Source organism: Xiphophorus couchianus, chromosome 21, assembly GCF_001444195.1.
Source record: "Xiphophorus couchianus chromosome 21, X_couchianus-1.0, whole genome shotgun sequence".
In the NCBI taxonomy this organism is placed as follows: domain Eukaryota; kingdom Metazoa; phylum Chordata; class Actinopteri; order Cyprinodontiformes; family Poeciliidae; genus Xiphophorus; species Xiphophorus couchianus.
In genome coordinates, this window is record NC_040248.1 from 12,893,594 (window position 1) to 12,921,296 (window position 27,703).

The 27,703-nt window shown below is 38.2% G+C and overlaps 1 protein-coding gene across 1 annotated transcript in view; it reads right to left on the reverse strand.

Moving 5' to 3' along the window:
• The window catches only part of stau2 (staufen double-stranded RNA binding protein 2), an 85,730-nt gene that overhangs the window by 48,388 nt on the left and 9,639 nt on the right, over nucleotides 1–27,703 (reverse strand). Inside the window, exons 6-10 of the mRNA XM_028005130.1 lie at nucleotides 16,812–16,971; nucleotides 12,751–12,858; nucleotides 5,263–5,475; nucleotides 4,420–4,557; nucleotides 628–756 (exon numbers count right to left, since the gene is read on the reverse strand). Of these exons, the coding sequence (XP_027860931.1) occupies nucleotides 628–756; nucleotides 4,420–4,557; nucleotides 5,263–5,475; nucleotides 12,751–12,858; nucleotides 16,812–16,971 (748 nt within the window). The remainder of the gene's footprint in view (nucleotides 1–627; nucleotides 757–4,419; nucleotides 4,558–5,262; nucleotides 5,476–12,750; nucleotides 12,859–16,811; nucleotides 16,972–27,703) is intronic.

Consider the following 27,703-nt stretch of genomic DNA (forward strand, 5'->3'; position numbering starts at 1 on the left):
GTTATGTAATAGGTTAGAAAAACTGAGACCAGCGATAAATCAGGGGAGTAGACTCAGTGTTGGTATGCCTACACTCCGCTGAAGAAATAAGACCTAATAAAAATGTTTACAGCTCAAATGTGGTTTGAAATAAATCTGATATCTCTTTGTATATACTTGAGTCTTTGATGGAATTTAAACAAGATTTACTACATGTTGTTAATGTGAAGATGTTATACTGTTGCAGATTGAAATGTCAAGAGTTTCCAGACCTTTATTATTATTTTTTTACGTTTTCTTAAGAACTTTATGGCAGATATTTCTAAAGAGATAAATATGTTATCTGCAAAAGAGGATGGACAAAATGCTAGTAGAAGTGGGAAAATCCTCAAAACAAATTCTGTAGCTTTCCTGACTTTTCCAAACAATGTAGGAGCATTTCTCGTCATCCATCAAAAGTCATCACGAGTCCCCAAACTTTAGTCATGTTCTCAGTGAGCTGATGACAGCTTAAAAGTTTGAAGGACGCCTGCTTACAGTAATCCCACACTGGAATAAATAAATGGTTCCACATAACAACAGAGGGGGGGAGGTTTGTATATATATCAAAAATGAAATACAGAAGTTGCAGTTGGGTTGGGTTCGTACCTCGGAGGGATTCGGAGAGACCGTGGAGGCTTTGTATCCCAGCTGCAGCAGCATTGCCTCAGCGGCGTTCCGCTTGGCCACCTTCTTGTTGGGTCCCGTTCCCGTGGTAACCTCGTTATTCACCTTCACCTGCACGAGCACACACACGAACAGGCAAACAATGTCACAACTGAGTATTAGGGCAACATATTAACATGCTGTTTTACTGGTGATTTTCTTAGCTTTCCTCCTTAGCTTCCATTCAGTTTCAGCTCAGGACTCGGGCTTCCTGAGCCAAGTCAGCCACGCAACGTCAAGTGTTTGTTTTTCAGTAATCCCAAAGCATTAAATCTGTCCACGCAGAATGTAAGCAGAAATTTCCAAGAGCAGATCGGACGTCGTTGTGTTATACAAACAGACAATTACACTGTACAAATAACGTTGTGGGGAGCCAGAGCCTGTGAAAAGCCAGGCCTCGGCGCACTCATTCACAGCGGCCTGACAAGCTCAAGTGCTGCTCTGGACGCATGAAGCTGGCAAACGACATTACAGTCGGAGCAAATAGCCAACTCCCAACCAGATTCACACCTTTATTAAGTATTAACTACATAAGCACCTCAAAGCCATCTGATATAAGGTGGAGGCTTTTTTTTCTGTTTAAACAAAAGACGGGAAAACAGAGGCTCATTTGAGCCCTGCTGCCTACAGGGGGAAACAATGTGGAAATTTTAGAAGAGTGAGTGGACTACACAAAAGAACGACACGCACACATACATACACTCACAAGCGAGCACGCACACACATGCACACGCACAGGGGCTAATGTGTGCATCAAAGAGGCAGAGAGAATGGGTTTGGGGCTGAATTACTGCCTGATGGTGAGAGAAGCTCTGTTCTTCATATAAAAGAGGAGGATTACGGATAGAAAGACAAGGAGAGCAAGTTTGACTGAGAGATGGACAGAAGGATGAATAGATGCAAAAAAAAAAAATCCAGATGATAAAAATGGACTACATTAAGATATGTGTGCTGGTTATATTTCTTATTCAAGCAACACAATAAAGAGCTAAGGTGCTCATGAGGGATGTCCTATGTGGCGACAGAAACAGAGTAGCAGCAGCTTTAAGATGAAGGCACTCTGAACATCTTTCAACTAACAGCAAGCTGAAGGTTGTCAAGCGTACAGATGCCAAAAGGGCTGGAGCTCACCAACTGCTTTTCAGCTTTATTGTGCAAACTTGAAGCGTCTGTGTTTTCATCAGTCACATCCTTACTCAGTAAAATGACGCTCATCAGGGATGTGATGCTAAGTTCAATATCTTACTCTGAACACATCTTCAGATGGTGCTCAACATCCTCAGTAGGACCATCTATTCCAGATTAAACCTGGATTTACTGTGAATGTTTTAATACTTCACTGTCAGTGACTCTCAAATATGCCCTCACAATAATTCTCCTATCTAAACAACACCAGAAAAGAAGTAGAAAAGACACTAAGAACACTCAGTTTGGCTTTTTTTTTAAAATATATAGTTAACTACATGTGTAACAAGATAAATGGCAATGATTTAAAATGATCAAAGTGAACATTTTACCCAGAACAGGAAACAGAAAACTGAGAGTGAAGATTACAATTTCTTTCGAAAAAGAATGCTTTGTTGTGGAATAATTAAAAAGTTACATTCTGAAATAGATTTAATGCCTCTAAGCAGACCAACTCTGTGATGAAAGAAAATTTTCAATTTGCAAAGGATCTCTGCTTTGATTACCTCAACCAACGTTGAACAAAAATGATAACTGGTAGGTTAAATTCTGGTTGTAAGAATTGACTACTCCAAAACCGCCACCTTTGGGATTGACGAAAATGTGCAGCTGGGTAACATCCTCTGTAAACTTGGCATCCCACAGTATGGTAGAGTCATGCTGTGGGTCTGTTTTGATATCAGTGGTACTGGTGCATTGCTAAGAGTAGCAGAAAAGGACTATCTCAAACTTTTTTCTTTTTTTTTTAACTTTACCATAAAATAACAGTTGGATAGTAGAGACTAGCAGAAACTTTGTTGACTTTTCTGAAAGAATGATTCCAAACTCACATAAAATCAGAATCTGAAATAGTTACAGCAGACTAAATTAAAATCTTTACGCCACGGAAAAATGGTCAAATTTAAAAGGAGAAATGGGTTTGGAAGCAGGCCAGTTTAAATAAACTCCACCTATTCAATGAAGAATGGGTGGAGACAAAATTTCTCCAAAAGTGAGACACAATGGTAGTGGTTGAGGTGCAAATTGCATAGAGACATTTAACCAAAGCTTACAAGTTGTGTATGCATATAGTTGAGTCTACATGTGTAATTCTGAGCCTCTGTGGGTAGACAGTTTACTCCAAATTATTCACCTAGTTCTAATATTAAACCACACTCCATGTGCATGTTTTATATTCAACAAAAAAGAAGAAAAAAAAACACTTGTAAAAATGTATCATAAGCTCAAAATTGACTAAATTCATGGACATGTGAATGGATGAAACACTGCTGACCACGACTGTAAGCCGACACTCCGAACAAGAGGGTTGTGAACTGCTACAACCCAACTCAGAAAATCAGATTCAGGCTCACTGAACTAGACGGCCAAGTTACCAATCTAACACAGCTGTTGTTACTGGACAGTACTTGCACAAACTCAGTCATTTAACAAAATTAATAAACTGTAAAACGAGCTAGCATAAAATCGCTCAGCTCTGCCAGTGCCTCGTTTTTCCTAATGCACCGCATTTCAATTATTTTAAGTATATTAAGCTTTATATGATTTCATTTTCATAGAGTTATTCATGAGAGTGCACTTGGAGACAGATTTTATTGTTGAAAACGTTGTGCACTGCCAACCGTGATTAGACTGACAGATTCATGTGCAGACCGGAGGGAATGGTCATCTTGTTTCTTTTTCCTTTTTTCACCTTTTGCACAACACATCCCAACATAACCCCCGCTCTCTGATTAATCAATCAGATGTGAATTCAGCAGATTAATTTTATGCTCCATTTGTCCAGAGAGTACACCATTTCATCTTTTCACCATCCTCCATCTTATTCTGTTGAAACTAAAGTAAACACACTAGGACTCTAACATTAAAAAAACAACATTTTATTATTTTTAGGATAATTCCCCTGCAGCTCAGTTCTTGCAAAAGCAACTAAAGTCTAACTTTTTTCATTTATTTCATCTGGGCAAAGGTTTTCTGTCAATGCAAAGTCAAGCTGACCCACAGACATCAACACTGGAACAAGGAGTAACTATGGATAAGATGTACCGTCAAAAATGGTAAACACAGAAGGCTGTCTAGACACAGACCTTGTTTAAGATGAACAAGGCCAGGATAACCTTCGGTAGGTTCTACATATGTATGTACACAATATTATAAATGTTTCAGATTTTTAAACCATGTTTTTTATTTAGATGCATTTACAAGGTGTTTTAGAAATGTTCTTCACAGATTCCTAATTTGATTTAGGTCAAGACTTTGACTGGGCCATTCTATCACATGAATATGCTTTGTTCCAAAGCTTTCCATTGAATCTGGGTGTTTCATAGTTTCAATTTTCTGTCATGGTCATTTGACAAATGATTTTTCCCCCCCCAGAAATCTAGAAAATTGTATTGAGAAAAGAGTCAGAAAAGCAACAAAAAAGTTCAATACTTGTCCAGATATGGACCATTTCTATACAAGGAAAATAATCCTGACATGATCTTTAAACCTCACTTTGTCTTGTTCCAACAGAGCGGATTCAGAAATAAAGAAGTTAAAATATCTGCTCACCTGCATGACAAACTCCCTACGTCGCGGCATCCCTCTCTCCGAAAGCAGCTGGTACTCCGGTTCCTTCTCCTTCTTGGCCTGCTGGATTTGAGCTAATCGGCTGATTGGGTTCATGCCCTGACCATAGTCAGGTCCCGTCTGGAAAGAAAAAGAGAATTACATAATTAGCTTTATGGAAAATGCCTTTTTGTCACTGCAAGTTCCTTTGCTGTGTTAATATATTCATATAAAGGAAATTTGTTGGCACCCATGGTAAAGATGTGTAAAGGTCCTGTCCCTATGGATGACAGATGAAAATTCAGTTTATTGTGATAGCACAATCTAATACTAAAAAAAATATTAAAACTACAAACTTTAATTTGAGTAGATATTCTGAAGGGAAACATAATTTTAAGAAATAAAATGTTTCAATAAAAATACCTGTCATGTATTTACATATAAATGTGTGAAACATTTTCTAAAACAAAATGTTTTACACATTTATACAAACATGGGAGTATGAGCTTTATTTTTGGTTTTAGTCTCTGCTCCAGCACCACTGATTTAAATGATTCCCCAGCATGACATCAAGTGGTAGAGAAACCTGTTAACCACCTACTCATTTAGGTCAGGTGCATAGGAGCTAGGAAACACCTAAATCATACAGGACAGTGGGTTCTATAATAGTCGTATTATACTTCTAATAAAGAGCATATTATATTATTTTTAGTTTTAAGTTTTGAATAAAGTTAAAAGGATAACTTGATAAAACTGTGGTGTCGCTCAAATGAGAACCTTATACCAGCAAAGCCTTCAGCACTCCCATCACCACCCCTGACCCCATTCACCCCCTGCCTGCAGCACCTTGAGGATAGTCTTGGTGCGTTTCTTGTAGTGCGTCTTGGGTTTCTCCACAGTCGGTATGAAGGGGAGCTTCTTCAAGTCCTGCAGGATGGACAGAGCGGCACGCTTCTTGGACAGCTTCTTGCTGTTCCCCTCGCCCTCAGCAGAGAACTCCCCGACGGTGACGCGGGTCAGGAAGCTTTTCATGTGAGGCGGACCGCTCTCCTTTAACACCTGGAAAAGTTTGCAGCAAAAACAAATAGAGAGAGAGAGAGTGAGAAAAAAAAATTGAATAGATGTGTGTCAGTGTTTTGTCATGTACATTTTGTGCTAGCTAGCAGGCTGAACCAGGTGGTCCAAAACATCTGCTCTATCCACCCATATGCGCATGGTAATCATATACAACACACACAGGACTGAAAAACATTGACACACACACACACATGAAGAGTAACATGTTCCTAAATGACAGTCTCTGGTGATGGAGGCTCAGTTTCCTTCCTCCAGCCTCTGGTCACCTGGGAGACCTAAAACAAACACCGGCTGGCGTTAGGTCATGCTTCTGCAATCACATCTACTTCCTATGAAGTCTGAGAACAATGTGTGTGCAGCAGGTGGGGTTCTCTCCAACCTTACGTAGGAAAAGAATTAGGTTTCACACACGTATGATTCCAGAGTTATAACACACAGTCGCCTGACATGTGTCCATGTTTAAGCTACGCCTCAGGCCTTAATGGTTTATGGCGGATGCTGTTTTTTTTTCCTTTGGAATCTCTCTTTCACCCCCTTTCCTCCTCCCACGCTCTGCTGAGTTTCTTTGCTAAAGTTGGAGCAGCGGCGCAGACAGCACAAATTGTAGCAATCAGCCGCAATCTAGAAACACTTAATTTAAACCCAGTGACCGATAAAACCGATTCTGCTGATAAGCGGAGGCTCGGGCATTCCTGAGATGCCTCGCAGATCAACAAGGACATTAGAGAAAAACAGTAGAATATGAGCACTTCCTCTCTAACTACACAAGCTCTAGCAATTTAATTAAGAAACTGAAAGACTGGAAGTCAGACTTTCAACATTAGACAATGGTATGAGGCCTTGAAGAGCTCACTGTCCAACTAAACAGCTGAACTCCCTCCAACCCGCGAGGATCGACTCTGGTGTTACTCGTCTCCAGAAAAAGGAAATGCAACATGACAGATTCTTGTACATACTAACATTTACCACGATCGGAAACACTGGATAGCTGAATGTTTTTACAGTGCCAGTAGCATGCGGTGATGACACTTCACACAGCTTGGCCATTTCTCAGCTAAGATTATGTCACTTGGAGAAAGCAGATATGAACCAGTAACGGACTGTGCACACGAGCAGTAAGGAGCATTCTTCATCTGCGTAGTCCTGCGACTGCCTCTCAGTCTTCCTCTGTCTCCTTTTCATCACAAAGACCATGTGTAAGTACTCAGCGAGAGGATCCCTGGGATAGGAACCAAAACACAAACTCGGCCATGTTTGTGAATGGATTTGTAACAAAAAAAAATAAAAAGAACTCAAGCTCATCTGAAGAGAAAGGGTTTTTCAAAGCTTTGCTGAACTGATTTAGGCATCCTTGTCTCAGAGATGTATAAAACAGGATTGTGCTATTCCCAGTTTGATTTTGTTACATATCATTGTTTAGTTGTCAGGCAACGAGCAGAGACTCCAGGAAGTTACTGCTTCAAGCCAAGAAATAGTTTGGCACATAAACTCCCGTAGGCAGCAAGTTGTAGATTGCACACTTCAGGATTTGAATAGTTTAAACAAATGAGTTCCTCTAACTTCTTTATGCTTTGCTTTATAGGAGACAGACGTCCTTGTAGCCTTTTAAAGTAATCTTGCCCCATAGACCTGCGCCATTTCGGAAGGTCTTTTCTTTGAAAATATGCTTATATTTTCCCTGTCTAGTTCTTGGTACCTGACATGACAAAATGGCTGTGAATGCTTAGAAGTATTCTCCATATGGGTCTTTGCACTACAAAAACAAAACAACAGTACAGTCACATTTGCTTATTTTAATATTATTATTAAAATAATACATAGCACTGTTTGGACCTCTATCTATTTACGGTTCAGTATTTGCAGATTCACTTATTTTCAAATAAAACATGCTGAATAGTTGACTCTGTACTATTTTGAAGTATTTAAAGAAAATGGGGCATTGCGTATGCAGCGGCTACAGACCTCGATGTGGTCGTCAGGAAGAGAAACCAAATGTTGCCTATGTAGGTACATGTTTAAGTCGACAAGATATATGACAAAAGGTGCATAGGTACAACATTCCCTTGGTCTAGGATAGCAGTTGACAAGCTGCAGTCAGTCTCATGGCATACGACACAGGATCCGCACCACTACCGATGGGATTTCAGTGCTTCTATTCACCTACAAGCCAAGCCCGCACACAGACACGCAAACAAACACGCAAACACACCCGTCTACCACCCGACGACAAGGAGATCAAGTTGTACACAGGAAACCTTCTGTAATTCAATGTTGATTTTTTTTCCCCCTCTTTGCCCGTCTCTTCAAAGTGGGAGGCCTTCACTTTGGCTTTTCAGGGAGACATTAATACCCTACGCAGTATGAGGATCTGTGCAAGCTAGAACTCAGGTACTGTAGAAGAGGAGGCTATGGGATCAGGGTACGACAATGGTGAGGACTGGTAAAGAGAAGAAAGATCCTTTTGTGAAGAGCGGTGGATGGACATGCCTTGAGGGAAACTGCTCCTTGTAAGATGGGTGGTTCTCCTCTTATGTCCTACCCCCCCCAACACAACACACAAGCTGTGATTTATAGATTGGTTCCTCTTTGATGCTGACATCTGTTTGATATTGCCTGACAGGGGGATTAAATGAGCCAACTGGCTCTTGTGGTGGTGGCGACCCTCATCGTAGCAGAGTGATGGGAAAGTAGACAGTCGAACATTGACTTAAGGGTAATTTCATGCCCCAGTAAAGGAAAGGATGGAATGAGGTGAAAACATTGCTCAGATTGAAGGCGCTCACATAAGAGGGATCTGTTATGTTGTTGGAGAGAATGCGCGGAAGATTAATATGTGCATGTTCTTAAGCTTATGATTTTTGAGGAAAGAGCAAAGTTTCTTCTGAGCATATCAAAACACAAGGTCAGCACAACGCAGGAAAAGATGAAGCTATGGCTAAAGAATAGGTTGGTAAAAAAAAATAAAAAATCAAAGGAAAATGCATTGACCAATTTACAAATGGTCAATGCACTCCACAGTAGTGAATAGTAGGATTCTCAGCACACAGACCGAGAATAAAAAGGAAAAAAAATTCAATGGAAAATAATCTTGAAACGTCTTGTCTGTAGCGCTTATTTAGTACTGGGTAAAACTATTTTCTGCTGACATTTGTCATCTAATAGGGTAGGGTACTAGGAGCTCTAAATGCATACTTCCTAGGAGATTGGTGTTTTATTATTTATTTATTTTATCATAGCAATATCTCTGAATCCAACTTCTTGTACAAGGCATGCTGGAGGCTAGATGTGCTGCAAACCTATATCCTGATACTGCGTTTAATACTTGAGTAAAAATCTGTGCCAGTAATTAAAGCTGTGGAGACTGTAGTCACCCATCAATCGACACAATAGTAGTTAACAAGGAGACAGGTCACAGCGATAGAAAGAAATTCATCTAATCCCCGCCACACTATTGTACAGCAGCCTTTTATTTCAATGAAATTGGAAAAAATTGTGTTTCCACATTACATAAATTAGCATATGCATTTGGGTCATCAGAAAAACTATCCTACCACAAATGTTTTGGACATTTCAAAGAAAAGACACCCACAGCTCTCCTATGCCAAATAAATCTCCTTTAAATGTCGCAGCAATGACTCATCGATAACATCACTTAATCTCACAGCATGCTGAACAGATGTTTCACTTACCTTACAACATGCAACTGCTGAAACCAAAAGTGAAATTTAAGCCATCAGTTGCTACCAGAATAATTTAGCAAATAATTATTTGACCGCTTGGGGGCCTTTGTGGATCAGTGAAACTCCTTCCCAGATGCCCTGTTGATCCTTCAAGTAACAAGTGTGCTCATAACACAGTCAGACTATGAATTTAACCCCAGTAATATCTAGTATACATAGATTTTTTTCACAACAGGAGAGCATCAAAATCTTCAAAGACATCGCAGGACTTGATGTTCTGCGAAATATAATTTATTTTTACACATTAAGGCCCAGGCAACCTGTGTTTTTCAAAACGCCGGAATACATGGTGAGATAGAAAACAGTGTGACACCAATTTTACCAAGGTTACAAACCAGTTCATCTGCTTGTCAAGACATATGACAGGTGCTGCTCCCTTCCTAAGGGATCTTTGATCTCCTGACATCTAAAAGGGAACACATGGAGTGTCGCGGTAATTGACTCAGTTGATTTCTCCCCTGAGGTCTCTACATTTCATCATTTGAACTGGTTATTTTTATTGTTTATGTTTGTTTGCCGCAAATCTGTTGAATTTTGCTTTACAATTGCCCTTACAAGAAAAGGGACACTTGTTCAAAAAAGATTTTTTTTTATATAATTAAATGAAAATCGTATTTGGTTTACTGAAATACCTAAATTAAATGGAGTAAGGATTGAAACAAAATAAGTATGCAATAGATATGAAAACATTGGGGAATTGGGGAATAGGAGCATTAGCACAAAGATAGCTTTTCCATTATTTAGATTTTAAAAACAATGTTGAATTGAAAATAAATAGGTTTCTTTTTATGTGTGTGCATGCGTGTGTGTTTTGGTGCTGCTGGATTTTGAATTTGTATGCCTTATTGTTTGCTATCATGTGCTACATCTTACTAAATTTTGTTTTCTGCTCAGTGCAGTGTGCCTCAGACAATTTATTGTTACTGAAATAGAAACTGTGAGTAATAGAGTCATCATACCGCCTTTGATCATTTGTTACTTTATTCCTCCAATTTAACTGTTCTTTTATTACTTACGACTGTCTTATAGTTAATGCACAGTTGTCAGCTTCTTTCATATGCTTTCTTGGTCTTTACACATCAAACCAAGAAGGCCCCATACTTAAAACAGGAGTACGAGTCAAGCCTCAAGACTTGAGTTTTTGGAAAAGTGTTTACTTCATGTAATGAAGAGTAAAAGGCAGCCAGTATGTGAGCGTCAGACTGCAGCTGCTGCACATGTTTAACTGAGAAAGGATGTTCTTATTTGCCAGTAATGTTGTTGGATTATGGGTCATTAATGGCTCATGGCAATCTGTAGCTTCACGGTTAAGCTATCTGCAAAATTACAAAGACTCTTCCGCCTATCAAATTATAAATATCAAATTCTAAGCACTTTTTGTTCAGGTAATGCGGTTATACAGGCCTCCAGATGAGTTCAGTTCTTCCCATCTAAATCAAATTAATCACTCTGATTGATGTGTAAAAATGTTGAATAGTTAAGTCAAGTTTATTTGTAACACATAGAAACAAGGTTTTTCAAAGTGCTTTGAAGTAAATAATTATTTAATATTCCAGCACGTTTAATGGAAAAAACAAGATGTACACAAATCACAAGTGGGAAAAATAACTGGAAAGATTTATTTTGGATAGAGATATTTAAGGTGATTAAAAATGGTAAAAGTTGAAGAGGAAAAAAACAAACATTTATTAAAGAGAACAGGAAATGATTCAGAAGAACAAAAATACTGCCTCTCTTTCCAAATTTCCCAGGACTAAAAATGACAGTGTAATCAAGGACAGTGATAAAGACATGACAGATAATGAATTACCTCAACCCCTGATTTAGCTGGCTAAAATAATTAATAGCCCTTCCTAGAAAGGAAACTACATCCTGTTTTAAAGGGCAAATGAGTAGAGGAAGGTGAGGGGAACAAATGGAAGGACTTCAGTTTTCCAGATAACTTTTCCAAAGTAGGGGTAAACTCATATTAACAAGCCAAGTCAGCAGAGAGAAAATATGTTACTTCTCTTCCTGCGTCTGCATCTCCCCCTTGTCTCCACATGCAACTGCCTCATTTGTGATTTTTGGGCGTGATGGGGATGGAAGGGAGAGGTCTAAGGAGGAAGGGAGGGAGCACACAGTGTAAACTGAGCTTCCCTTGTTTTTGGCACCTTACCGAGCGCAAACAAAGATGAGGGGGTGGAGGCTTGGGAAGAGAATATTAGATGAGTCAGTTAAGATATGGTAAAAGCCAAGAAGAACAGAGCAGGTCATATGAGGACAGAGTCAGAGCTACTCTGACTTTGAGAATGTAACTTTAAGTTTAGGATCATGTGTAGCAAAGAAACCAAACAAAACTGGTAGGGAGTTTATTTTGGGGGGCTGATATGGAGCCACTGAGGTTGATTCTAGACAGAGGAATGTCGTTAAAGCTGACATCTTTTGGGTGTGAAGAAGGTGGATCATGTCTAGAAATGCACCAATAAGAGTGCTGTTGACAATTTCTGACCTCCACTTTTTGGAAACACTGACCTGATAATATAGAAGAAACTATTTTCTGGATTTCCTGCTGATATTAAAACAGCATCCTCTGTGCATTCTAAACCATTATGTCAACTCTCAAAATGGTGCAAGCATTTTCAAATCCAACATGTTCCTCAACAAAGCCTGCAAGCTCAAAAAGTTGAAACTAACCAATTCCATTATCCTCCTTTCAGCTTTCCTGTTATCTGTTCGAAATCTTGCTTTGTCTTACAGCCTGAATGAATTGAAAACGTGTCAGAATTTTGAGTATCAACATGTCGCTGTATCTTCTGCGACATGTTGATACTCAAAATTCTGACACGTTTTCAAGTCGTAAAATGTCTTCTCATATCAAGCCTCCTCCTTCACTGTACATTATGTAGAAACTTTATGTCTGATTCCCGCTCCGACAACTTTTACATCAAAACATTTTACTCATCAGCAAGGTTGTGTTCGTTGACTTAAAAAAATGATTGGATTTTCATGTTTCAGCCAGGGCTAAAACAAACAACCAATGCAACTTAATTTCTCCATGTTTTTATAGTTACATGGTAAAAACATAACTCAGTCAAAAAGAGAAGGGCAGTTGTTACGATGCTGTGACGAAGCCTTCATATAATTATATATTAGGGCTCATTTGTCTGGTTCTTTAATTACCTAATCTCCCTTTACTATTTGTCTTACAGAGATTGTGGCTCATCCAGTAGGAAAACAACACTCAACTTACAATCTTACAAGCTGAGTGTTGTTTTCCCGGTTCTACCCCATTACACTTTCCCTACAAAATAACTAGCGCAAAAACAAAAGAGTCTGGGTTTAGCAAAACTGAAACTTTTAAAAACTCCCTCAAAGTAATGAATCACCTAATCTTCATCCTGCAGTCATTCTTTTTTATTCATTCCTTTTCTCATCCTGTTCCAGTTCACAGTCACAACACTGATATTTTCATAATTTGTAAACATGATGGTATGAACTTAAAATGATTGCCTGATGGCGGTGTTTTTGTTCTTACCTCAAAGTTAACAGATAAGTTTCTTTTGAGGGCGATTTCATAGACGAGGCTAATCTCTGATTTGCTGGCATCAGTTCCTTCCTGTGTCTCCACTTTTTCTTCTGGACTCTGGATATGAAAGAGAAAAAAAAAATACTGTAAATGTGTTTTACTGAGCAACTCGTTTAGCATCTGACCAGACATGTGACAGAGATTAAAAAAGTATGGATATTTTGGAAGCAAATTCAGGGCAGAAAAATATCAACCCAAATTATTATTGATATTTGAGTTATTCAGATGATAAACATCCACAAAAAAGACAATCGTTTATATTCCTGTTGGGTTTTGTCAGCTAAGTTTAATTTAATTATATGCATATCAATGCAGATTTGAATCTGCTGTGGAAATCATTAGATGAACAGAGTTGACAAGATCTATAAGGTGCATTCAAGAATACAGCTTGAAAATTTCAAAACAATATGTCTAGATGAAATGTTTTCAACCTTTTTTTCTGTTTATCTCCAAAAACAGAACATGAAATTATGAAGCAACAGTTACAACTTTCCAAATAACTTTTTAGCTGCTAAACCCTGGCAATCAAATTTATTGTCATTTATACATGTTTGTATATATATATATATATATATATATATATATATATATATATATATAAACAAATCGGCTTCTAATTGACATATCAGAAAGTAATAAAAAATAAAAAAGAAGAATGTTGTCAATTTAAAAACCTATTAAAGGGCAAAGTAGACATTTGAAGATAAATCTGAACTGTTCAAAGTGTTTAAAAAAAGTAGAAGTGGGCTGTATTTGTATACCAGCTAATATGAGTAAGTAATATTAGGATTATGTGAAACTAGTCAGTTTTACAGTAAAACATCAGAATGTCAAAACAAAATAAACAACCAAAACAAACCCAATTTTAAGTAACCCAGCTGTACCAGAGTAAGTTCAGACATTTGAGGATTTAGGTTAAAGAATACAGTAGTTAATATAAAAAAACTGTACGGTCCAGTTAGGATGCTGACTTTTTGTGATGTAACAGACGTACAGCATGAAAAGTAATTTTATCATTGTCCAGCATTTTATTTCTTTATTTTTATATTTAAATTGCTTACATACTGTACTTTATTGATATGGGATTAAAGACTTCAGTTCAGGTCCACATTTTGTACAACAACTAGGTCATTCACACAATGATTTACATTCAAGGGTTTCCTTGTTTTCTTCATTAGGTATTAAATTGTGACTTTAAATTAGATATTAAGAAATATTTCTTTAATGGAATTTGCTCATTTGACCCCAGTTTAAGCTTTGACTTCAAGACTTTCGCTTATACATAACTAGATCAATAAGAGAAACTGCTGGGAAATCAGCAGCTTAAAGTCACTTCAGTTGATAATGAAACCAAGCTCAATCCAGTGAGATCATATCCCACAACAGGGGGCTTTCTGCTGCCTGTAGCCTGCTGGAATGCAGCGTTATGTCTCGATCTTTATCTTTTCATGTCCAGCTCTTTGTCTCATTACGTCTGACTGGCTGCAGTCCTTCCCCTCAGGGTTCCGTCACTTCTTCTGGTTCATTGTGTGACCTGACGTGGATCGTGACGAGTACTTTGAGAAGAGATTTCTTGGATTTCAGAGGAAGCAGACATTGCACCGAGCTGGAACTCAATTCAGGAGAGATTTACCTGCATTTCTTATGACACACAAAGTAAGGTGGAAACATTTGGGGCAGTTTGGAGGCTTAGATCATCATTTGTGATACACAGTCACCCTGGTAGTGCCCTTTTCTGTAGAAATGTAACAGAGAACAAAATCAGACACTACAGCCAGGCTGGCCTAGAGTATTTATTTTCTGATGATCTTCCAACAGTTCAGTTATCACCATGTTTTAGTCTATTTTAACAAAAACTTTATTTTTCCTGTCTATCTTTGGTGTTTTACATAATAAAAGCAACATAGTCCAATTTTCTGATTCTCAGTTAAATTTCAGCTCGCTTGCAAGGCTGCATTTTCCTCTGTCGCTATCAATCCTGAAATGTGTGATGAATAGAGAATCTACTCTCAAGGTTGCCTTAACAAGCAGGCAGGAGAAAAGTTCCTGAAAGGGAGAGGAAAAACAAGCGTCGGCTGGAATGGACCGGACTTCAGCACTGCTTCTGCTTATTAATGGTCGCGTCAGAGTGTCCTTGTCGTAGTGCAGAAACCTATACAGTGCAGCATCACACTCACCCTGAAGGAACTATTTAAATGAAAAGTGATGGCAGGCAGAGAATAGAAAAGAAAAACTTATTAACCTTGAGCTACAAGCTTATGAGCAACTTCTTTCATTGGGTGAATGGATTCTAGATCAAAAGGGAAGACTAAGAGACTCAAGATTGCGAAGACCAACAAACAAGTGACCTGGACAAGACCAGGTTTCTCCAGGTTGTCCAGGTTTCTCCATATTCCTGATGAAATTCCTTCATCAGGAATATGGTGTTTCTGCCATAAGGAAAGCAAGAGACCAAAAGTAATAAAAAGACTCATAGTAGCTTCATCTAGCTACTATTTTGTAGCGCATGGTTATGAAGTAGTGAGTCTTTTAAATCTTTGTGAAGTAATTTTTTAGAAATATTAGAGTTTTTGAGTATGAACAGGTTGTTGAGGTAAGTCTTGACTTTGACGTGACCACTACATAGCCATATTTATGGGTTTTAAGGTACAAAAAAACACTGCACTCTACACTTAATACATCTTTATTGAAAAAAATCAAAAAGTGACGAGCAAGTATTATTTTCCTCAAACTAATTTACTCTAAAATGTGTGGATTTTATGTGACAAAATACAAAAGAGTTTCAAGAATATGAATATTTCTTAATTCTAAAAAATAATACAAACATTTTTTTTCTTTAAAGAAAAACAAGTTCTAAAACTTCTTGAAAAATCTTGACGCTCATTCATCAAAAGCTAAACAACCAAGAATCAAGTAAGACAAACTTTTAGCCTTTCGGATGTCCTCGTCACACCGAAACATGCTGGAGCACACACACACACTCGCGCATAGACAGAATGACATGCTTATATGGTCTACACAATGCGGCTCAATTTGTAAATCAAGACTCAGCAGGAGCAAACAAAGAGCTCGTTTATGATAGCCGACGCCACAAGACAGCGATGCAGGTAAGTGAGAAGAGCCAAAGCGTTTTAAATATCCATCAACGATGCCAGGCAACTGGGACAGGGGGTAATTTGATTTCCGGTGGGAGATGCTAACAACAGTTAACAAGTATGACTTTAAGAAACTTCGGAGAGGTACAATGACATTGGGAGAAGGCAGGCAGAAAGAGTAGGAAAACAGAAAATGTAGCCCTGCCAGGTGCAAAGTAGACTGTGGGGCTTATGTGACACATTAGAGTAATTAGAGCTGAGGCGGATTTGGCTTGAACCTGATTAAGGGTGGATACACACTCATCTTGGTAACTGAACAAAAACAAAAAAACATCTTTGGATTCTTTTCAGATAGAGGAGAAAGGAACCAAGAGCACAAAACCTTTTCACTTTTAATTAAACTAAAGTTTCAGGTTGGAATAGACCTCTGAGGTGAAAGCAGCGAAAACACCAAATGGATGCAATTGCAACATAAAACCAACATGAGAAGGCAAGTTTGATAAGGCTGACACAGCTGACACATATCGTGCTTTTTAAGATTTCTAATTACCCAACACGTAGTAGAAGAGGTGAAAATAGAATAAAAACAACTTAAATTTTTATATCTAACTCAGTCCTTTGGAATACGGGTGGGTGTGCAGAGAGTAGCTATGCTGCAAAGAGTAAATGCCACATGGATCCAGACTGATTAACAGATGCTGATAAGAAACTAACAGCTTTCCTTTCAGCTTCACAAATGTGTAAAAATAGGTTTTTGTGCTTGGTTTGGCATTTCTGACCAAACCAAGTTTCTCAAATCTTTTCAAATGTGGATGACGTAGAGAAATTAAAAGGGTGCAATAACGCCAACATGTCTCTAATAAACCTCAGGTGTTATTCTGTGTCATTTCGAGACTTTAATGAGTTTGCTTTTACCTGTGGTGGCCGTTCAGGGATCGGTTCGTTGCGAAGTGCTTGGAGGGCTTTCATGGCAGCGTTGTGCCTCGCTGCTTGGCGGGTGCGTCCTTCCCCGATGAACTCCCGACTCCCCACAGAGAGCTGCACGTAGAAGATCTTAGGGACAGGATAATGGTACCTAAAGCACACAAAGAGCCATCATGTTTATGCCTAAAATTATGTTTTTAGTCCTAACTTTTAAAAGGATGTCTATGTAAGATGTAAAACAGGGGAAAAAGAAGGCCCAACACAGCTATCAATTCAATGACTTTACACCATTCTCAATTTAAAAGGCCCACCACTTCATCAGGGTCAATTACTACACAATGGTCTGTTGGCCAGCTATCTGACTAATGTCTTGCTATTGAATCTCAGCTCATGGATGCAAAACAAAGCACAGGGACATATATCCTCCACTCTTTCTTCTCGCCCCAAACATAGATTATCCTCTCTTTCACTGGGCCTTGACAAAGTGGGGCTGAACTGTCAGCGGGCAGATTTAAAGGTCTGTGTGCATGATACCCCTCCCCACCGGGTCAGTAGGAGAAGAGCTGAGAATGTCTGCCAAATTGGGGAAAAGGAAAGAAAAATAGTGGGAAAACTAATAAGTGAGGAAACCAAAGATTTTAATATCCCTCTCCCTGTCTGCTTTAATCACTGCAAAGATACACTTATATTCACAAGCACATACAGACACTCCATATGTGGTCGACACAAGCTGGGATTTATGGAAATATGTCTCGATTAGTGCCTAGTTCCCAGACTGTTTTGCACATTTTCATGTTTGGTAGTGGGCTTCTATTCACAGAATGAAAATCTTAAGGTAGACCACATTTCACAACAAGGCTGATATGTATAAAGCTGTCCTTTTTTTTTTTTTTATTTGTACAAATATCTCCACTACGACATCCTGCTCGGGTCTGCCGTGAAGCTGCACTTTTACGAGGGTTCATGGATTCACGAGGAAAAAAAAGAATGCATTAAATGATGTGAGACCTAGAAATCTATGCGGTTGGTTTCATAACAAATTACACATATGCTCCTCATTAGATACAGAGAAATTAAATTAGGATAATCATAACCCAACAATCCCTTTTTGATACATACAAAAACACTTTTAAAGAGGACATAAATCTTTTTTACAACTGAGATTTAATGCTAAAATCTATCTAAACTTAACAGGGAACCGTTCTGATCCATCATCAACACTGTAATGAAAGTCCTTCCCTCATGGAACATTTTATTAACCAACCCGATTGCTTACCAAGAGTACACCAATCAATCTAATAAAAAGCATTGGTACCAGATGGATCTGATGGCTCATGGTTCAGATTTCCACATGCCCTTGGCTCTTTAAGGTCAATGGTAACCCTCGTTGCAATTTAATTAAATGTTGCTGTTGATGGGTTGTCGTAAAGCCACTTATCATAAACCCACATTTCTTTACCTTCCGAGGCAGAAAGATGTTTGCAAGATTCATGGGAGCCATGCACAAACATTGTTTCTGAGGTTTAAAGCTATTATTTGTGATTTTTTTCCCAAGTGTCTTCAGAACATTAGGAACGTGTTTAGTGAGACCAATGTATAAATATTTACGGTATTGTGGAACTGAATTGATGTGAAATGATGCCTGGAATTATGGATGTTGGAGAAAACAACACGTACACCCATTCAGATGCCATGGCATGTAACCGAGTATTACAGAAATTCAATAACATTTTCAGGTCTACACCGGAGCACCATCTGGGTTAGAGACAAGTTATTCTGCACACGACTTGACTAAGAAGTTGGGAGCTCGGAATGATAAAACACCAGAGTTGATCACATTCTAGTGGAAAGCTGGAGAGTTAGACGTTGTTTGACTGAAGTTTTGAACCCTTTATGTATGTGTTCATGTTTTGATGGAAGGCTTGTTTGCACATACATATACATTTTTAGAACCGTGAACCCGTCACACACAATTCAGCCTGCTCAGCATGAACATCAATGCTACATCCAAGTCATTTTAATCCCTTTCCACCATGCTTGGCTTGAATGTCTAGATGCCTAAATTCATTGGTGAGATTGATTGATTCGCTATTTGAGTTAACAACTAATTAAACTGATATACATGATTGATTTTTTTTGATAAAAGACATTTTTTGAAAAATATTCAGCAAATATTGTGAAATTATTCTGAGGCTAATATCACCCAGACAATATTTTATCTCTTTTAGAATAATAAAAACAAGTAAGGAATATTTTCTCTGTAAGTGACAGAAAAAATAATATTTTCCTGCCAATCTAAGACCATTTCTCATTTTGTATATGGAGATTTCAGGCAGCAAGTATGCCTAAAATCTGTTTACCATCTGTATAAGGAACCTCTCTGACAGATATCAGGATAGGTTACTTATCGATGTCATAATTAATATTTTTGCTTGGTTTGCAAACACTACCAAAAGTAGGAGAGATGTCTATCATGTGATTCAAGTGGCTGATTTCATTCTGGAATCAGCTTAAAATTTCTAGAAATCTGTGTAACTTTTCTACACATCCTCTGTTTCTCCTTATGTTCTTAAAATTTGATTCCACCGAGATGAGAAAAAAATGAATCAGCATAATACTCCCAGAATTCCAGCCGGTCTTTCTCCTGGCCACAGCCCTCCTCTCATGCGTCTACTCTTAACTCATGGCCACAGGAGTCTTCCCTGGGTGGGGGCCTGCCTGGGCCTCGCACGTCAAGCGTGGCCCCAGGTTCTCAGAGGACATGCCAAGTGCAACACTGGCTCAGGCCAACATCTCTGAGCCGAGATGGGAGCAGCTGGGGCTGCAGCACTGACTACAGGTGCAGAGGGGAAGAGAAGAGAGAGGTACAAGAAAGACAGAGAAGGACATGAAGGAGAAAAGGGAAGAAAAGAATGAGAGACGAGAGAAAGAGAGGGAGGTGGAGGGAGGCCTGTGGGAGACCCGACTCCACAACGTGGGAAAGTAGTGGCTTACACACAAGCAAGTAAGCCAAGAGTGCAGGCCAGCACACATGCACGCATGAAAATCACGCAGACCGAAAACAGGAAAAATTCTCATTAGCGTTCTGTGACCACGTCTGCCTGTTTTCTGCGTGATCATTATTATTTTTGTTAGCGGCCCTGCAACGTGGATGAAATTAGATCAGGACACCTGCTGCTAGAATATGGAGAGGGAAAAATTATTATACGAACAGAGAAATGTGTCGGTTCAAAGTGGCTGCGTGCTAGGAATGAGTCAAAGAGCAGAACTGATACCAGGACTCAATCAAATGATAAATCATCAGCATTTAAAAGTGAGTAATGAATTTTTCTTTGAAGCCCCAACCTTCCCTACAGCTTGCTTTTCATGTGGACCCAGTTAGCGAAGGTTAACATTTCATTTTAATCATTCCAAAAGCCATGTGTGAACACACAGACAGAGGCACATTCAAACATCATGCTGCCTTTAAAGCCCACACACAGTCCTACTGGGAAATACAAGTTTTGTTATTGTAATCAGTGCTATGAGTGACATTTCAGCTGGAAACCATTTACATCAGTGCCATGAAAAAAAAAAATCTCCCTCCTCTAAATGCCTGTGCAGGAAAAACAACAATGTATTGTCTATTACCACGTGTTAAGCTCCTCTTGAACTAAACAACTTAGTTGCAATTCATTTGTCTTGACAGTTTGATTATTTTACAATATTTGGAAGTATTTATTTACAATTCTGTCACAAGACAAAGCAATTAGCCCAACATTTGACTGACTGCATGTTGCTGCTGACTTGACCGCAGTCAGTAGCTGCTTTCATAAAACAATTCAAGGCGGGATTAAAGCGCCAGCTTGGCCAGCTCTATGTGTTTAGTGAAAGAACAGGTAGTCACAGGCCTGCATCGGCTGATTTGTATATCGGCGAATAGGCTTCATTGGTTGAGGGAGTAGTGGTCATGGTTTGAACCAGCAAGCAGCAGGATTTACAAACGTAAACAAGACTGAAGTAATTTCTCCTAAGTACATTAAGAATGATGCATGAAGTTGCAAAATATAAATGTGTAACAGTTCTTCCACTACATGGACTTACATTTATTGTCTTGAAAAGAATGACATAAGTTACATTTCCATTGACCATAAACTTATTTGTAGGCAATAAGTTTATGACAATGCGCAGCTGGCTCCACCAGAGGTCTCACAGCATCGCACAGTAAAACTGCTGACGAGTAAACACATTTTGCACATTTTAACTGTATTTTATATATTAAAGTATTCATGATGCTGACTGCCTTGGTTTTTTTCACAACAGTATGCAAATATTACCTTTCCAACATCACTTTTGTACGGTGATTAAAATAAGTTATTGTACTGAATGTGCCGTGTCGCTGCAGATTTTCGCAACATATTTTCTGAACAGATAAAGATAGAGCCTGAATCAAGATGTCTGCTCCAGCTGCACATGTTAGTAGTATTTGGCATCCACACCTTGAAACAACAGACCCCACCTGCATTGCTTCAACACTTCAGGTTGGTGGTCGTGGGTGTCAGACTGTGAGAAATGTTTTCCTGGCAAAACCTGGGCCCCTTGAATCCAATCAATCAGAATGCCAGAGAGTAAAAGCAGATTTTCCAGGACATGCACATTCCTTTATAGACATTACCTTCTTCCACACTGTCTATTTCCACAATCATAATACACCATGTAATTAAGTGCTAACAACCTTTTTAGGCACGCAAGCATGTGCTTTACTAAGCTTCTACATATTCCAAATTGAAAAAGAAAAGTAACTGAACACTTTTGATAAGAAACGTCAAAACTTTATTTCACACTAAAGACTTTATTGATCAGGCTTTTCATCTTATATGTGACCTCAAGAGAAAAACAGGAGTAAAATATGTTAAAAGAGATTACATAGTTAGAGAATCTAACTCTGACCTAAATTCTTCAACTTAAAAAGAGCAAAAATAATACTGACATATGGGACTTAAAGTGAAAAGCAACATGTAAGAAGACAAAAAATGAGTAAATTGCACATGGACAAATAGCAGCAGATGAATACACAGATGTAGTGGCCTTTTTGTTTCCCAGCATCCCTGAGCTTAGCCACCAAAACATCTACTGGTCACACGCTGCAAAAATAAATACAACACACTGGGACAGAAAGACTTGTAAAGGTGATGGGACTGCGTTGGGGGAACTAAAGGGTGACCAAGATCTGCAGGAAAAAAATAATATACACAAAAACTTGGATAGCCTCACTCCTCCACCAGCTGCACTTTCCTCCAATCTCCTGCCAGAACTTTACTTGTTTTCTCTTCCTCCCAACTTCCATACTCTATTCCATTCCCTTTATCCATCAAGAATGGCTCACTTTCCTTTCAGCCTCACGCGATCGCTCATGTAGAAAATACATGCCGGGGTGAGAAAACAGCCCACGTAGTCAAGTAAACACAGGGCTCAAAACATCAAATGTATTGATGGGAGGTGGGGGGTTGTTCTTGGATCCTGTGTTTATGCTTGAAACTACCAGACCACAGAGGAGAAGCAAGATTAAATGTTATGATTATTTAGTAGACTACTATGAATGCTTAAACCCATACAAGCCAATGTCTTTACATATAAAAAAAAAATAAGAAAGATGCGCCAATCAGGCAATTCTTTGGCTCTAACAAGTGATAGGCAGTTTAAAAAAGGGGAATATTTTATCTTTCAGAAAAAAGACTTTAGTTGAAATATTAGTTGCATTCACTACAAAAGGATACTGTGGCGTTTGGAACGTCAATGGCGAGTGGGTTAAGTAGGGCACAATCACAGTACTGTAATGTAAATGGGCTAATAGTGATAACATATAGTTTTATTGTTATACAACAAATGGCAAATTAAAGGTTAAGCATCTAAGGATATACAACAATCTTTTATAAATCCTTCAATGGGAAAACCCAGTGCTTCAGCAGCAAAGTGACCAGCAAATGGAGTGAACACAGGTACACATAAAAATAAGTAGTTATATTGAAATAAAGGCTGTGGTGTAATGTCAAATATACAAAATAAGAAAAACTGCTCAATTACTCTAAATGGCAGGTTTCTCCAAAATTCAGAAGCGCAACACGACAATATCAAAACTATAAAAAGTGTCGTTTTGTATATTTGTGCAAAAACAGACTAGATGGAAATGGAAATTAATATGTAATTGAAATTAATTTTAACCCTCACTTAGTGGCAAATCAGTAGTCTGTGTTGGTAGTTGTTCAGTTTTCCACAGTTAAAACCCAAAATGAAAAGAGGTCTAAAACAAGAATATTGAAAACAAAAACTCTGTTTATCACATGTGTTAATGTAGAGTCATAACTGAGGTATAAAATCCAGACACTGAAAATAAATCACAAGCTGAGAAGCTCCTTAAATGTCCTAAGTTGCTATTAAGCAGCTGTTATTCCTTTATTAGATCTGACCAAATTTCAACTTAATTTCAGAGCACACTTTGTCAGTCCATAATAGGATGTTGCCTCTTCCCTGACGATCACTGCTGTCTTTTATTATCAAAGTCAAATTACAGGTTCTACTGACACAGATGTGAAACCTGAAAGCTAACAGGTTACATAAAATATTTTCTTTGTGCCTCAGTTTGATTAAATAGTCCAAACTGACAGTGTTCACTGTTGTTACTGTTTAATGTGGTTTGTACTTCTAAAATGAGATGAGTGTTTTTTTTTTTTTTGGTTTTGGTTTTCCCCAAACGTTCATGCTGAACTCATGGCAGACCACAAACCTGTGCAGGTCACTTATACTGAACACAACATGTTTACCGTAGTAAAATAAGGAATATTCAGCTTTTTGTTATATTTTACTATAGAGATCATTGTAAAAATATCGGTTTGTGAGCCCTGTGGTTTGTCTTTTTCTATTCAAACTGAGGAATGAAGCAGCACTCATTACTAAGGATGTATAAGAGTTTCCTCTGGAGTTCCTTAAGGATTTGGGAACCACGAGGAAAAAACCAAACCGTGGCTTATAAAGATTCATTATTATTCCACATGAAGGACACTAAAAGAGACAGGTGTGTATTCCAACAGAAAGTGTACTGTGAGTTTGATTCAAACCAAAGTAAACAAAGTATAAATTTGAAAGAGATTTGCGATATTTCTCTATTTCTCGTCACATCTTCCAGTGATGCACCTGACCAAAGCAGAGTGACTGGTGATTGTGATGTGGACTGAATTCAAAACAGTAGGACAGTGTGTTAAATAAAGAATAGAGAAACTGTTCCGCTGTTACAGGAGCCTTGGTAAAGTCATAAACACATAGGTGTATCTCTGGACTATAAATAAGCGCACATGAAAAAGAGCTGTTATAGAATTGGGACAGTTTAGCCCTTTCTTCCAAAATATACAAGAGATAGAACAGCCTTTAATACGTTTGGCCTGATTTATACCTGAAGGGCCAATGGAACAGGATATGATTTTGATCAACCTGTTGCTATTCTGTGAAGTTGACGCACAATACCAGTGGAAAGTAGGACAGTATGTCTCTCAGTGTGGGATGCCCATTAACCCAAAATGATCGGTACCAACAATGGTTGCCAATGTTACGAAGCAGCAGTGTTTACAATCAAAAAAACAATGCATCCAAAAAGACCATTATCAAAACAGAAACATAAACTCTGCTCTCCATATGTTTTGGATCCCCATGAAAAGACATTTTAAGAGTTTTAACTTACAGTAGAAGCAGTTGCATAATTTCAGACTCAATTTTCAACCTTCGAGTCCATTTATTAAGTCAAAACAAAAAAAACAACGCATAAATAATGTGTCAATAGCGTAATACTTAACTAATAAAAGCGACAAACATAAAAATAGATTAAAAAATTGACTGAAAATTAACCAAGGCAAATTAAAGATACTGCAGAATCTTAAAAAACAAAAAAACTATGACAACTTTTACTGGATAATAAATTGTCCCAGAATTTATTGCAATAAACAATGATATTATTGTTTTGAGACAATTTTAAGGTAATGTACTGATGATGGCATAATAATGCAAGACCGATACACTTCAATTTTGAACAGAATACTCCACATTAGAACTAGAAGACATTTTTAATATCAAACATAAAGCAACCAAAACCAGTAAACAAAAATAATATAAAAACCACACACAAAGAATAGAATAAAATAAAATAAAAATAGATGAATAAAAAAAATAGATTATATCTTCTATGTAAACAAAATTGCCCTACAACAACAACAAAAAAATCATTAAGCAAAATTGAAATGATCAAGCTCATTTTAATTGATCATGAGACCAATTGATTAACTGCTTATTGCGACTAGTTGCAGGTAATGTAATATTTTGTTACGCAAATTTTTGAGGCAATCCCTGCCATCAAACTGTCACTGAGTCTTCCGCACATGTCCACTACTATTTTTGCCCCACTGGGCGTGGAAAAACCACTCCAGCTATCTCGGGTTTGCACGGTGCCTTCTCCAGATGTCCCAGCTGCTTCCACAGATGTTCTTAGATATTCCTGGATGTTTTCAACAGGACAAATCTATTCACATTACAGGCTGAGTTTCTCAAACTCTTTTCTAAATTCTACATTTTTCAATGTGAGATTGTGCTTGTGCATTATGAATTAATTGTATCGCTTCTTCCACGTATTCAAACAAGATGACGATGTGTGTGAAGGTTTCAGAGCCACCTACTTGTTCACATTAAGTGTTTAAAGTAAGGCAGCAAAATTAACGCTTAACTATCGAACAGCGTTCAATCAACCGAATATGTGTGTATAAAAACAAGTTTAAGACATATATGAGGTCTCGAGTACCTAACTTGCCTTGCCATTGACACAGTCTGTCTCTGAAGTGCTTTCGTTGATATAATCTTGTTTCAGACCTAACTTCATACACGCATCATCAAGGAGGCTGATTTAAGGAGGACAGGGATGAAAAATCCTAAAACTTGACTCAGAAGAGACTAGATGGAATGGGAAAAAAGTTTTCTGTATCATAGAGTCTGGTGAACACAAATCATGTGAGCATTTGGTTATGTTGGAGCCATATCCCTCCCACCCACACACACACACCCCCTCATTCAATAAAACACGGCTTTACGACAATTAGGACGTAATATCCTTTCCACTGGTATGTCACCCATGGGGATTTATATTCTATAACAGGGAAGTGATTTGATTTTGTGAGCTATGCACATGTGTGTTGACATAAAATGAAATAGAGAAACTAATGCAATAAAGAAGCTATTTCTTTTGAAGTTACTGCCTGTTTGGATTTGGCTGCTTCTTTTTATCTGGGGGCAGCTGTGATGATAAGATGGAAAAGAAGAACCATATCTGAGGAATTCCTGAGTGAACCAAAGAGAGAACGCTGCGTCCTGACTATATCCTGAAGAAATGTAAAGGCTAAAGAAACAAGGAGCAATATAAAATGTAACCCAGGCAAGGACAGAGAGAGACAGAGTTTAGATTTTTAAAAAAGGAAGAAAAAAAAAGATGACCGCTTGTGTTAAAAAGACTTCAGAGGAAATGTAATATGTTAATGCAGGAAGAGATGACAGGAAATGTTGGATATAACAAAGTGCTGATGGGCAGATTTGCCTTTTCAATGAGTGGAGTTGGCCCAATTAGAGAGGCGGGTTGCCACGCCTGAGTTCCTGGGTGTACTTTGTGTCTGAAGTGCCATCTGATATTCTACAGGCACGGAATAGATCTTTTCATTCACACAGTCCACACATGTACACACTGTACCTTACGCAAGTTCTAGCTAGGTATGTTCATTTCCAAGGATTCTACCATGCAGCTATGAGGCAAACTTACTAGACAATTAAATAATAAAACAAGGGCCAAGCCAAAATTTTCAACAATGCATGCCATAAACTGGTCAGACATAGTCTATATAAACAGCTGCCACATGGTGGTGGAAACAAGGTGAGACTATGGCAATACACTTCAGTCAAGGCTCTATTTGTGCTCATTTAACTAAAGCAAGACTTTTATTTATGCTAATTTGAGTTCAAACATGCCTAATCATACACTGAACCTCTGCCTCAGTAAACAATAAGGGCAAAGGCACCCAAATAATTCAGAACGGCTCCTATCTAACTATCTAGTTAGCACCTGGCCGCAATGTCTTGCTCGTACCACAAGGTGGAAACGCTGCACTAGATGACGAAGGAGAAGTTTGTTCCTGTACAACAAAAACTGAGCATTTTTCTGCATTTCAGAGGTTTGAAAATGTTTTATGTTTAGATTTTTTTAATAGTTTCTTTATTTTCTACATTTTAACCAAATTTTAAGACGTTTCTCTTTACGTCAAAGTTTTTAGACTTTGTTTTGCCTGCTGCAGTCTTAACAATGAACTTAATCACTGCAAAATGTCCAGTGAACACATTATAGTGGAAAATGCCTTTTTGTACTTTTTCGGCTAAAGGAGGCTTTAACCAAAACTCTTTTTTTTTTTTTTTACTAATAAAACAGCACACACCAGTACTATTAGAGGCATAGTAATTAATGTCAGACAAGAAAAGAGAATAAATTTAAAATAAAGATTTGCTCTGTAATGTTTTTGTTTTTAGCAAGTCGTTAACATTGCTGGAAAAAATGGCAACAGAACCAGTCAAAACAAAACAAAGTAAAACACTACATGGGATTCTTCTTTTTATGGTTAAAAATAATGAAATTACCAACTTTTAACCAGGGGTAGAACAGAAACGGTAGCTTTTTCGACTACAACTGTGTCACAATTTCAGTCAGGCCGCAGGTGACTTTTCTTCTTTTACGCTTCAGACAGAGAAAGCAGCAACTCACCGCCTTGTATCTGAAAATCATCAGAGGAGGAAATGTCACAGAGCAAAGCACCCGCAGTCATTTAACCCAC